Source organism: Sphaerodactylus townsendi, linkage group LG11 (assembly GCF_021028975.2).
Source record: "Sphaerodactylus townsendi isolate TG3544 linkage group LG11, MPM_Stown_v2.3, whole genome shotgun sequence".
In the NCBI taxonomy this organism is placed as follows: Eukaryota; Metazoa; Chordata; class Lepidosauria; order Squamata; family Sphaerodactylidae; genus Sphaerodactylus; species Sphaerodactylus townsendi.
The window spans coordinates 9453142-9465972 of NC_059435.1; the positions used below are offsets into that span (position 1 = coordinate 9453142).

The 12831-nt window shown below is 44.8% G+C and overlaps 1 protein-coding gene across 2 annotated transcripts; it reads left to right on the plus strand.

Moving 5' to 3' along the window:
- Nucleotides 1-2672: 2672 nt before the first annotated feature.
- FIGNL1 (fidgetin like 1) lies at nucleotides 2673-8185 on the plus strand. 2 transcript variants are annotated; one of them, XM_048510286.1, is made up of 3 exons: nucleotides 2673-3091; nucleotides 5557-5715; nucleotides 6080-8185. In XM_048510286.1, the coding sequence occupies exon 3, from the start codon at nucleotides 6083-6085 to the stop codon at nucleotides 8099-8101; it is 2019 nt and encodes a 672-aa protein (XP_048366243.1). In that variant the 5' UTR covers nucleotides 2673-3091; nucleotides 5557-5715; nucleotides 6080-6082; the 3' UTR covers nucleotides 8102-8185. The 2 variants fall into 2 exon arrangements, with proteins under 2 accessions (XP_048366243.1, XP_048366242.1); XM_048510285.1 differs by lacking the exon at nucleotides 5557-5715.
- Nucleotides 8186-12831: the final 4646 nt, after the last annotated feature.

Sequence of the window (12831 nt, forward strand, 5' to 3'; positions counted from 1 at the left end):
GGCAACAGGGTTGCCATGTTCTCCCTGGTGACCAGCAAGGAATGGGAGATTAGGGTTACCAGATCCAGACTGGGAATCACCTGGAGGTTTGAGGGTAGATCCTGAGGAGGACAGGGCTGTCATTGGGGAACATTGCCATAGAATCTACCCTCCAAAGCTTCCATTTTCTCCAGGAGAACTGCTCGATGTAGTCTGGAGATGAGCTGTAATTCCAGGGGATCCCCAATTCCCACCTGGAGGGCGGAATCTATACGGGGCAGTGAGCAGGTCAGTAGCCACGGTGGCACAAAAGGGGGCTGAGCCCTATCAATCATTTGTCATGCCCCTCCAATCAAAACTAGGGTTGGTGTGAAACCCATCACGAGTCCTTCAAGTGTAAACGTTCCATGTAAGAAGAGGAAGGAGCTGAGGTAAAAAAAAGATGTGAATCACATTCTAAATTTTCCAAATGTGAATTCTCTATGCAACTGGCTAGAACAGAAAGAGCGGCCGCGAATCAGCACAGCTGAAGTTGCTGCTCGGGATGGGCAGGAAGGAGTCCCCAGCTTCAGCCCCGGTATGGAACCTATAAAGGTCCTGGCCAGCCTTTGTGCCGGCCGTGTGCTTGGGCCGGCCAGCGACTTCTCCATGCAACTGGCTAGAACAGAATTAGTAGTTGTGTCCTAATTATGAATGGCACTCCTTATTTCTGAAGTGACTTAATTAAAAAAAAAACAAAACTGTGAGTGGCATAGGATGTCTGAAACCTTTTTTGCACTTTTTAAATTTTGGTAGTCCTAGATCACAGGTGTCAAACTTGCGGCCCTCCAGATGTTATGGACTACCGTTCCCATTGTCCCCTGCCAGCATGATGCTGGCAGGGGACGATGGGAACTGTAGTCCATAACATCTGGAGGGCCGTGAGTTTGACACCTATTTTTTTATTTTATTTATTTATCAGTCTTATATACCGCCCAATCCCCGAAGGGCTCTATGTCCCAGATCTATTGTTTTGCCCTCATGCTGTTCAATTATAGTACGGGCATCCAACTCTAACCCTGCAGGTGTTCAAGGACTATGATTCCCATCAGCCACTGACGGCCAATTGGAGGAGCAGAGTTGGCCATCTCTGCTTTATACCATGTCTAAAGCATGGATATATTTGTTATGCCATACATACCATGTATATACCCTGCTTTATACCACGTATATACCTTAAGTCGGAGGTACATCTGGCGGGCCAGAATTGGCCATCCCTGCTTCATACCACGTCTAAAGCACAGATATTTATGTAATGCCATGTATACACCTTGAGTCTCAAGTACAACAATCGGTAAATAAAGAACAAAGCACAAAGCAAATTAAAAAAATAAAAGAAAAGAAATGATGGGCTGACCACCACTGTACTCATTTGCCTGATATGAACATATAGCTTATAATGTTTTAAGCCATATATTTAATCATATAAAGTATATTAGAGGTAATTTATAAAAGATTAATAAGATGCTGTTAGTTAAACAAAGAACTGTAATTTTATTAGTAGAGAGGCTTTGCTTAGAAGAAGGGGGGGGTGGAGATTTCTGCACTTTTCAGTAAAGTCTGATAAACAGAAAGGTAATTTAAAGGGCACCGAGAAACGAAACTCAGAGCAGCCTGACATTGGCCTTGAGTTAAAAGAAATAAGGCCCCACCGAGGAGATAAGAAATTAGCAGAAGACTCGATTGCTATAGAAACCAGCAGTTGTTATAGAAATTTTGTACATGAGGTGTTTTAGACTCAAGTTACATTAGAAATATGGGATGGAAAGGTGTGGTAAGAGGTGGGATAAGATGACCAGGTCTGTACGTTCACTTGACTCAAACCAATGAGCAAGAAGACAAGGGCTGATTCCGCACACGCAGAATAATGCACTTTCAAGCTGCTTTCAGGACTCTTTGAAGCGGTGCGGAATGGCAAAAACAGTTGTGAAAGCAGCTTGAAAGTGCATTATTCTGCGTGTGCGGAATGAGCCAAGGAGGGATATTTGTAAGAGGGTATAAATTATGTTACGCAAGCCACAGCCCCTTTGAACCTCCTCCTCCCTGTCGCTACCAGAGGAGAGTTCCCTCTTCTGCGCAGAATTGAACAATAAAACTCTGATCACTGAAGAAGCTTATGGATGGTTATTTCTGAGTAACCAGACAGAGCCTTAGCTCTGAACACAGGACCTAGCCCTGCGCCTAACATGCCTGCCCCAGTGACAATTTAGTGAGCAACATCTCCACAGGTGACAGTATCCTTGTGAACTGGGCTAATGTTTTTTTATTCAAAAGCCTCCTATTTTCCTTCACAGTTGCCGTCCTCAATGAAGGACGGGGTGCAAAAAGAGCGAAATCCAAGGAAGGAAGGAAGGTCACGTGACTGGCAGGTGCCGCTCGGCAGAATCGAACCCTCCGCCCCTGGATCAGCGCTTCCCCTCAAGAAACCCCCAACAGGAGCCTCCCTCTCGACCTCGTCCTTCCCCCAGCCCCGGTGGGCGGGGCGAGCCGGCTCCGCCTCCCCTCCCCCCTCGGAGGAGCGTTTCTGAGGAGGAGTCCTTTTGATTGGCTGGCGCCTCAACAGGGCGGGAGTTCAGGAGGCCGTTTGGGTTTTGGCGCGCGGAGGCGGAGCGTCGCCTGAGGGGGTTTCCTGAGGGGGCGGTCTCCTGGGTCTCGGGGTAGCTATGAAGAGAAAGCGGCGCAATTAGGGGCGCTGGGGGTAGGGGGCGGGACTTCCGCTTCCTCCTCGCTGTCTTTGAACTACTATTTATCCCATTCATACCCCGCCCTACACCGGAGTCCCCGGGCGCGGCCGACGCGGTGGGGTTCAAAGCCCCCTTCAGACACCCAAACGTTGTCTGCTCGTGTCCCCACCCGCCATTGGGGAGCCACTTCCGCTTTGGCCTTGCGCGGGGGATCGCTGAAACGAGGGGCAACTGCGGAATAATAACACGTGTTCGTTTTTCCAGGCGCGCCGGGCCCGTGGGAAGCCATTCGGAAGGGCGAGCAGCAAGAGGCGCGTCAGGCGCTGCTGGAGAAGGAGCGGCTTGGATCGGGACCTTGGCGCTGAGCAAAGGGGGTGGCGGCAGCTGTGGTATTCGCTCTTTATACAACTGACAATATATCTTGGGCAACGTGATTATTGTATAGAAAAAGACGTACTATTTATACCACGGGTCTGCAACCGGTGGCTCGCCAGATGTTCATGGACTACAATTCCCATCAGCCCCTGCCAGCATGGCCAATTGTATATGTTTCTGGCCAATAGTATATGTTTCTGTTTTAAGCCACTGTGGCTCTTCAGATGTTCATGGACTACAATTACCATCAGCCCCTGCCAGCATAGCCAATTGTATATGTTTCTGTTTTAAGCCACTGTGGCTCTCCAGATGTTCATGGACTTCAATTCCCATCAGCCCCTGCCAGCATGGCCAATTGTATATGTTTCTGGCCAATAGTACATGTTTCTGTTTTAAGCCCCTGTGGCTCTCCAGATGTTCATGGACTACAATTCCTATCAGCCCCTGCCAGCATGTTCTATTTTAAAGGTGTCTCTATTTGTGTGTATTAAAGTGCCTTAAACATACAGACATTTACATAAACATATAAACTAATTCCTGTATTATACTACTTATTTCCTAATACAGATACAAAATTTCATTTCCATATTTTTTTTAAAAGCATATTTAAGCCACTGGGCATAGTGCAAATAGTAGGTTTTTCTATACGGTATTCACTCTTTCTGCCTGGCATCTTTTCTTCTGAAGTGCTTCGCTCCATATATTACCGTTCGCAAGGTTTCCCTGAGTTACTCGTGCCGCTAAAACAGGTTGCAAACTGCCTGGAGAACAAGAACAACAAAGTCCTATCTCTGTAATGCCTTAATGGGTAGTGTAATTTATCTGTATTTCACGAAAAAGTCATAGCTACTCATTTCTATGCATTAAGCGTACGATGGACTTGGTGTGTCAAACATTCAGAAAATGCTCAACTTGACTGTCGGCATGTCACTGCCCCCCCCCCCCCCCAACAGAAAAGAAATGATTTTTTACTTAATGTTTAATTTTGAAAAATAAAGTCCAATCATACACGGTGCTGTGCATTATATAAAGAAACGTAAAATAATTACAAAAATGGCTCCAGCTCAAACAAGGAGAATAGTTGTTAAGTGTTGATTGAAGGCTGGTGTGTCACTCAAAACATTGTGGCATGAGTATCAGGTTTGCCATCATTGCATTAAGGGCATTTTTTCGCTGGCAACCCTTCTAATAGTGATTTCCTAAAAAAGGGAGGGGGGGGGGGTTGAATCATTATGGTCACCAGGAAAGGAAGGGGAAAATCCTAGTGGGCAAGTGGTGTTGGAAGATGTTTTTCTAGTATCTGGGCAAGGTATGTGGCGGATGCTGACAGGTCTTGCTCTGGCATTCTGTGTGGTTTTTGCTGTTGCTGCTGGGTGAGCTACCTGTGGGTTTAGCCTGGGCACTTTGTGCAGTGGGCAGAGGTCCCCCTTCACAAATTAAGGCTCTGTTAAAGGAGCTGGATACTTGCTTTCCAGCTAAGTGGCAATGATATCTGCATATAACTGATTTATACAACATCCAAAACATCAGAGAAAGACTAATATGGCACATTATGTACAAGACATCAAGATGAGCAGTTTTAAACTCTGCATGTAAAACCATTAAATCGAAGATTAATATGTTTGAAATTGGATGACTGTGTTATTCAGGAGTACTAAATAAATTATATATCAATATCCATTAAGTGCCATCTAGATATTAATCGATTCCAAGGCGGGGCCTTGAGGTTGTCTTCATATGGCTGTGGAAAGTGCTGTCAAGTTTCAGTCAGTTTACAGTGATCCCATAGTCCACAGGTGTCAAACTCACGGCCGTCCAGATGTTATGGACTACAGTTCCCATCATCCCCTGCCAGCATGGGATGATGGGAACTGTAGTCGAATCCTGTATGGAGGAAACCTAAGTTTGACACCTATACTATATAGAAGAGGTGGGATCCAGCAGAGTTCACCATAGAGTTCCTGAGAGTAGGTTACTAATTATTTGTGTGTGCCGAGAGGGGGTTACTAATTGGTGATTTTGCCACGTGATTTTTGCCTTAGTTACACCCCTCCTCCGCTCCTCAGCAGTAGCGCGCAGAACTTGAAGCAGTCTAGCAGGAGGTGCACTGGCGTGCTTTCGTTTCCCGCCCAAGGACCGGCGCAGCGGCTATGTCCTTGCCACAGCCCCGCCCAGCAATGCCCTGTCCCCGAAATACCCGGCCACGCCCCCGTCCTGCCCCGCTCAGCCCCATTGGTGCTACGCCACTGTTTGAATCCCACCACCATGGGAACCTGTTACTAAAATGTTTGGATCCCACCACTGCCTATGCCATAGTCCATATGTATAAGGTCTTTCAGTTCCTATCCGTTTGTATACCAAAGACTAGTATGAGGCTTTTACAGGGCTCCCAGATTTACCATATCAGTGTTGTAGAAGAAAGAGCTAGCCAGGATTAGAGGAATTTTGCTAATAAAGCAATTATGGTTGTTTCCCATAGATAACAGCAGCCTCAAGGTCTATTGTGGCGGTAGAACAAGATGTCAAACCTCAGAAAAGATGAGCCCCTGCACTACTGTCATTTGACTAGCCATGTAATTTTAAACAGGAGAGACACCATTCTAAATCAACTGAAGTCCAGTGTGTTCAGGATTGCCCTGTAAGGATCAACACCTGCACTTCTATGCATGCTTAGGATGCAATTGTAAATGTAGGAGGGTGTTTTTGGTTGAAGGTTGGTGTGAATGATAGGAGATATTTAGTCCTTTGCTGTAGAAATGAGAGATTCATTTCCCCTTTGACAGGTAGCCCCCTCAAATGTGTGAATCCCAGAACACTTCCTAAACAGAGAAATGTAAAAGTATTTTTTCTAGATGCCTGCAATATTTGACAGTACTTCTCTGTGGTCAAGTGAAGTGATGAATTAAAGGAGTATTGACACTTGTCTGTCTCTTCCATGGCTAGAGCTAATGTTGAAGCAAACTTTTCCCCAACACTAAATCTTTTTGTTTGTTTCTCTGTAGACCATGGAGACTCCTGGTCCCAGTGACATATACCTGACTGACTGGCAGAAGAATTTCTTTGCTGTTACCTCTGGCACCTGTACACCAGGACAGAAGGCAGATGCATATCGTGCACAGATTTTACGCATTCAGTATGCATGGGCAAACTCTGAAATCTCCCAGGTTTGTGCTGCCAGCCTGTTCAAAAAGTATTCAGAAAAATACTCTGCAATTATTGACTCTGACAACACAGAGACCGGCTTGAACAACTATGCTGAAAACATTTTGACTTTGGCACAAAGTCAGCAAAATGACAGTGACAAATGGCAGTCTGCTTTGACAACAAGCAATGTGATGGAATTGGACTGTGTGCAAGAGATGATGCAGGCTGGCAGAAAGTTCCAGAGATCTCTGGTGGCACAAGCAGTTAAAGAGGTCAATGCCTCTGTTTCTTCAGGTCTTCCCAAACCTGCTCTCTGCTCTAGTGATGGAGAATTGGTTCTTGGAGCTGGGTCATCAAGTTGCATAAGTCAGGGGCCAGATGGGGATCCCACTTCTGGGAAATGTCATCAGAACGATATGTCTTCTTCAACCAAAGTAGCAGGTGCACATTCTTTTTCATCTGTGCCTGTAAGTGAAATATCTGATATAGGTTCTCGTGCAACCCCGTTATTTGGAAATGGCGATTCTGCATTTAATAGTTCTCTGAGGTGTGCAAGTATTTCTGGTTTGGGGCAGAATTCCTCATCTTCTGTTTTTCCAGCAGGGGTGAACAGTCTGGGAAAAAGAAAAACTTTTTTTGGATTTAGTGAAGGAAGCAGTAATGTAGCGTCAGTTAATACAGAAGGAAAGGACTTTTCCAGTAGTGGAAGCAGAAATAATGAGAATAGAGCATCTGGTTTCAAAACTGCAAAGGAGCAACTCTGGATGGATCAGCAGAAAAAATACCAAAATCAAGGCCAGCGCACAACCCTCTCGTCTTACTGCGGTACAAAAAAGTCTCTGGGAGCTGGAAGGTCTCGGGGAGCATTTGGAAAATTTGTCCCTCCAGTGCCAAAACAAGATGGACATGAAAATGTGGGAGTGCGGTGCAGACCTTCTGGTGCAGAGTCCACAGAGTTGGCTTGTCCTACAGATGAACGGTTAAAGAACATAGAACCAAAAATGGTAGAGCTTATCATGCATGAGATTATGGATCGCGGGCCTGCCGTCAACTGGGACGATATCGCTGGAGTTGAGTTTGCAAAAGCAACTATCCAGGAGATAGTCGTGTGGCCTATGTTGAGACCCGACATTTTTGTTGGCTTACGGGGTCCACCCAAAGGGATCCTTCTGTTTGGTCCCCCTGGAACAGGGAAGACCCTCATTGGCAAATGCATTGCGTGTCAATCTGGTGCCACATTTTTTAGCATCAGTGCCTCTTCACTGACTTCTAAGTGGGTTGGTGAAGGGGAAAAGATGGTCCGGGCACTGTTTGCTGTGGCGCGATGCCATCAGCCAGCAGTCATTTTTATCGATGAAATTGATTCTCTCTTGTCACAGCGTGGAGATGGGGAACACGAATCCTCTCGAAGAATAAAAACTGAGTTCTTGGTTCAGCTAGATGGAGCAACAACTTCTTCTGAAGACCGCATATTAGTTGTGGGAGCAACCAATCGCCCACAAGAGATTGACGAGGCTGCTAGGAGGAGGCTGGTGAAGAGACTGTACATTCCACTTCCCGAAGCTTCCGCCAGAAAGCAGATGGTGTCCCGTCTAATGTCAAAGGAACACTGTTCTCTAGCTGACGAGGAAGTGGAGCTCATTGTCAAAAAATCGGAAGGGTTTTCTGGTGCTGATATGGCTCAGCTTTGTCGCGAGGCTTCTCTAGGTCCCATTCGTAGCCTTCGGTCTATTGATATTACAACTATTACGCCAGAACAAGTACGACCGATTGTTTTTCAAGATTTTGATAATGCTCTAAAAACTGTGCGCCCTAGCGTTTCCTCCAAAGATCTGGAATTGTATGACACCTGGAATCAAACATTTGGTTGTGGAAGATGAGGAAAATTCAATTTGATCCATAAACATTTGTATTTTTGATATTTTAAAATTTCTAAACTGTTCTAATAAATGCGAAGAAATTGACCAGTTGTGTTTTTTTGCTTTGTTGCCTGAACTAACACCTTTTGAGCAGAAAGTCTGCTTTGAAAGAGGCATCCTCATGATGCTGGCTGTAGTCCTTGGCACACTAATAAGGAATGGAAGCAAATACCATTACACCCTGCAGCATTTACTTATAAGTAAACATGTGCATTGCTGCAGTACTTGAGCTGTTCCACCATACGAACTTGAAGTCGTGACGTTCGCGTGGGTTGCAAGGAACAGGCGTGAGGCAGCAATATCATCCGGTGGAGAGAAGCCAGTGGCAGGAAGTGTGATCCGTGGATCTGGCAACTCTGCCGAGCTAGCAGTCCCTGGCACCTTTTATTAGGGTTTTCAGGAGGCGGGTTCGGAGGCGGGAGAGCAGGAGAATCCTGGGCGAGACATGAGTCATGGGGACTGCGTACGTGCGGGAGGAAGCGTTCCTGTCCGGGCCTAATCCATACCTGGGGGTATGCACCTTTTGTCCCTTTGTCCAGGGCATCCCATGACCGTGAGTCATGGGGTCTTGTGACAGGTGAGCTCACCTTCCCAGAGGGCAACAGATGGCGCAGGCATTCCTGTGCTCTGTCTGAGGCTCAGCTGGGTAAGGCTGGCTCACCCCAACATGAACTGATACACAATATCCATGGAAAGAAGCAGTAGTGCTTTTTTTTTTTTTTTTGGCTATATATGTCAACAACTCATTTAAGACCTTTAGGGCTGGACATTCATAGCAACCGTGAGAAGGGTTGTATTTGTCAGAAATATCTGGCTGGCCCCAACCAGGGCCAGAGTGTTTTTGGCCTCCTCTCCCCTCTCTTACTCCCTTACTGGTTTGGATTTATTGATTGGGATGTAATTTTTGAGTTTCTGGCTCAATTTAATATATTAAGTTGCCATCTTTGTTTTAACACATTTAATAGGTTTAATGTATGTCTTATGGCTCTATATATTGAAAGCTGGCCAGAGCCCTCGAGGGAAACCGCCACATATACATTGAATGAATGGAAGTTCCTCTATATTAGTAGATTTTTACAAGTGGAAAAAGGCCAACCTGGGAGATTTCACTTAGATGTGCCATTTTTCTTTTAATCTGCAAGGTGTTTTCACATATTTATTAATTAAAATATTTTTAGCTTGCTCTTGTCAAAAGATTCAAGGAACACCAGAATGCCAGATGGCAGAAAAATAGAATCACAGAACATATAGCTCTATCTATATACTGTATACCGCCCTGAGCCCTTCGGGGGAGGGCGGTCTATAAACCCAATTAATAATAATAATAATAATAATAATAATAATAATAATAATAATAATAATAATAATAAATTCCACTGATAATTAAAACATTACAAAGACATGTTGATCCTGAGTTTCTTCTTTGCAATACCCTCCCCCCTTGTGCTTGGGATATAAGGACTTGGGAGATCTCCATTCTGACTCCTACAGTGAAGGGATCTTTGACTTTCAAACGCTTATACCTTGAAAAGCTTGTTGGTCTGGATTCAAATCTAGCTGTTGTAATGCAGACCCAAACAACTGCGATTATAAAAATGTGCTAGGAGTTTCCAATCAACCAGCTCTCTCTCTTCAAAAAAGGCTGCTAATCCACGTAGCCCCGTGGTGGCGAACCTTTGGCACTCCAGATGTTATGGACTACAATTCCCATCAGCCAATTGGCCATGCTGGCAGGGGCTGATGGGAATTGTAGTCCATAACATCTGGAGTGCCAAACGTTCGCCACCACTGATAGCCTGTTTATTCAGTTGATAACCTTCATTGAAGATCTGGGCATACTTTCACCCACTCAAGAGTAGCTGTCACTCAAAAGCTGTCACCACAGAATAGCCTTTCATCCGTATCCCACCCATTGTTCTCTACACAATCTTTACCCTGCCTTATCCTGTTATAGCAGACCTGGACATTATACGGCCCGCGGGCCACATCCGGCCCGCCGGATGACCCTGACTGGCCCCCCTGCCATGCTGGGGAGCAAGGCGTCTTTGAAAGCCCCGTAGAAGCCGGTTGCCTTGGCTGCTGGCTTCTGCAGGGCTTTCAAAAGCGCCTTGCCCCCCTGCCTTTTGGCCCGGCCCTCCACAATATTTTCTGTTTCTTATGCGGCCCCATGGAAAAAATAATTGCCCACCCCTGTGTTATAGTCTGGAAAGTGACTTAATTGCAGCATCCCCATCACGATACTGCTGCTTGCGTTGCGTAAACATATTTCATGTGGATTTAATGGCAAAAGAAAAAAATTGTATGTGCAGATTCTTAACTCCCTGCCGCAAATTGGACTTTGGGACAGGGAAGAAGAGATCACTGGGAAAGTTGGGTATTGGAGAACTTGCTCCTTAATCCAGTGTTTTTCAGTGCTCAATCAGCCCAGAAAGTGGGGCATCTGAACAGTATTTCTCCCCTAACACTTGGTAACCCACCGTGCCTCGAACAAGGGTTGCTTTCATGTCAGCTGAATCGGAAGAAAGTTGGAGCTGGTAGACATGAGGATTTCACTGCTACTTGTGCATGTATACCTTTCCTGAATCTATAGAACCGTATGGTTAGCCCTACATGTCTAAGCAGCAGCAGTGGCGTAGGAGGTTAAGAGCTCGTGTATCTAATCTGGAGGAACCGGGTTTGATTCCCAGCTCTGCCGCCTGAGCTGTGGAGGCTTATCTGGGGAATTCAGATTAGCCTCTGCACTCCCACACACGCCAGCTGGGTGACCTTGGGCTAGTCACAGTTTCTCAGAGCTCTCTCAGCCCCACCCACCTCACAGGGTGTTTGTTGTGAGGGGGGAAGGGCAAGGAGATTGTAAGCCCCTTTGAGTCTCCTACAGGAGAGAAAGGGGGATATAAATCCAAACTCTTCTTCTTCTAAGGAAATGTTTGATGCCTCCCACAGACAGCAATACCTGCATGCTATCTGGCAAATACTAGGACTTTTGAAATCAGGTTGTGAAAGGTGTCGGGGTCTGTATGTTTGAAAAAAAAGTAAAAAAAAACCTATTTGTCAGGTCTCTGCTTACTCTTTGGATATCAATTAGAAAAAAAAATTGTAAGCCATAATTGGTCCATGCAGAGGCTAAAATCAGGATCAAAATCCATGTAATACCTTTTATTAGGACCAGCTAATTGGTCCCAACGTTGTTCAAGCTTTCAGGCTCAATGGAGCTCTACATCAGGCTGGATATTACAATATTTAGAGGGGTATAAAGAAGGCAGAATTTGCAGGCCATGATCAGAAGGTCTGATGTTGCAGGTATCATTTATTTGATTCTCAGCCATTGTGTTACTGTTGCATTGAAAGAAAAGCTAGCTTGTGATCATTGAAAAACGAGCTTGTGATCAAAGAAATAAACTTGACTTTGTGATCAGGATTAAGTTTTTACTCTTTCTCCTATACAGATATTTTGCTCATGCAGTAAAAAAAATGTGGCAGTTACAGCAAAATTGTTTTCTCTGATGACTTTCTGTTTTATTAGTATGCAGGCGATTTGCATATTTATCCCACCATCGTGTAGAAATCCAGATAATCTACTGAAAACCGTGGATCTATTGAAGTTAGTGAGGGTAGGTGTCTGTCTAATATACATATGTGTTCCGTAATCTCCTATTTAAATGCTACCTCAAATGAAAAATAACATAATTGCACAAAATATAGACAATTGCAACAAAGCAGGGCATGATTGCAATTTAAAGGAAATGATGCAGATAAATCCACTTTAATGGATATATTCAGTAGATGCAAAAATATAATACTCTGTTATTTCTTCTTTTTTTGGCTGGTTGAACTTGGTGAGCGCAACCCTCTTCTGTTATGTGGTTCAGCAACAATAAGCCCGCTCTCTTTTCCTTTCTCCTAAATTGTAGTAAGTAATTTCTGCAGTCTTGGAAAGGTGAGCCTTTATTAACAATTAAGGCCGTTCAAAAAAAATTTGTCTCATTTTCTCCCTGTATTCCCCACATCCGAGTTAGCTAAATTGCTCTGGTACATTATGAAATCTCTATCTGCATTTCCATATAAAAGCACCACACCAGTTAGGACGGTGAGATGGGTACTGATTGCTACTTTAATAAAAAATAACCTCAGTCAAAAGACAATGCGGACAATCTGATCTTCAATGAGATTGAAATATTCAAATGAGGAACATGTTTGGTTCTTCAAATGGGAATAGTTCCCCCCACATACAACACACGTCCTTTTTTCTCCCCCTATTGTGTGACATTTCCATGAACTGAGGGTTGTTTTTTTAAAAAAATTAAAGTTGACAACACTGTTCAGCATAAATGCTACTCAGAAGTTCAGAAACTTTTACCAGACTGGTAAGTACCCACTGAGTTTGGCCTGTCAATGCAGCTCTTAAAACAGGGGTGGGCAATTATTTTTTTCCATGGGGCCAAACAGGAAATATCGTGGAGGGCCGGGCCAAAAGGCTGAACTCAATTCTGCATAATAGGGGCTGATAAGTGACAGACAGGTGCACAGATCAACTTGGAATCAGTGGCAACAGTTCTGCATACAACACTATTTGGCACAAAGAATCACACGCTTAACCTACCTGCATAGTTGTCCACTGTGACAATCAAGCAAGTGGGGAGACTTAAGTCCCTTGACCTACTTTTTTCATCGACTGGTGCTTTTGAAAGCCC

Excerpts from the sequence above, each read along its gene's own strand:
- FIGNL1 (XM_048510286.1), top strand. The coding sequence starts at position 6,083 with ATGGAGACTCCTGGTCCCAGTGACATATACCTGACTGACTGGCAGAAG.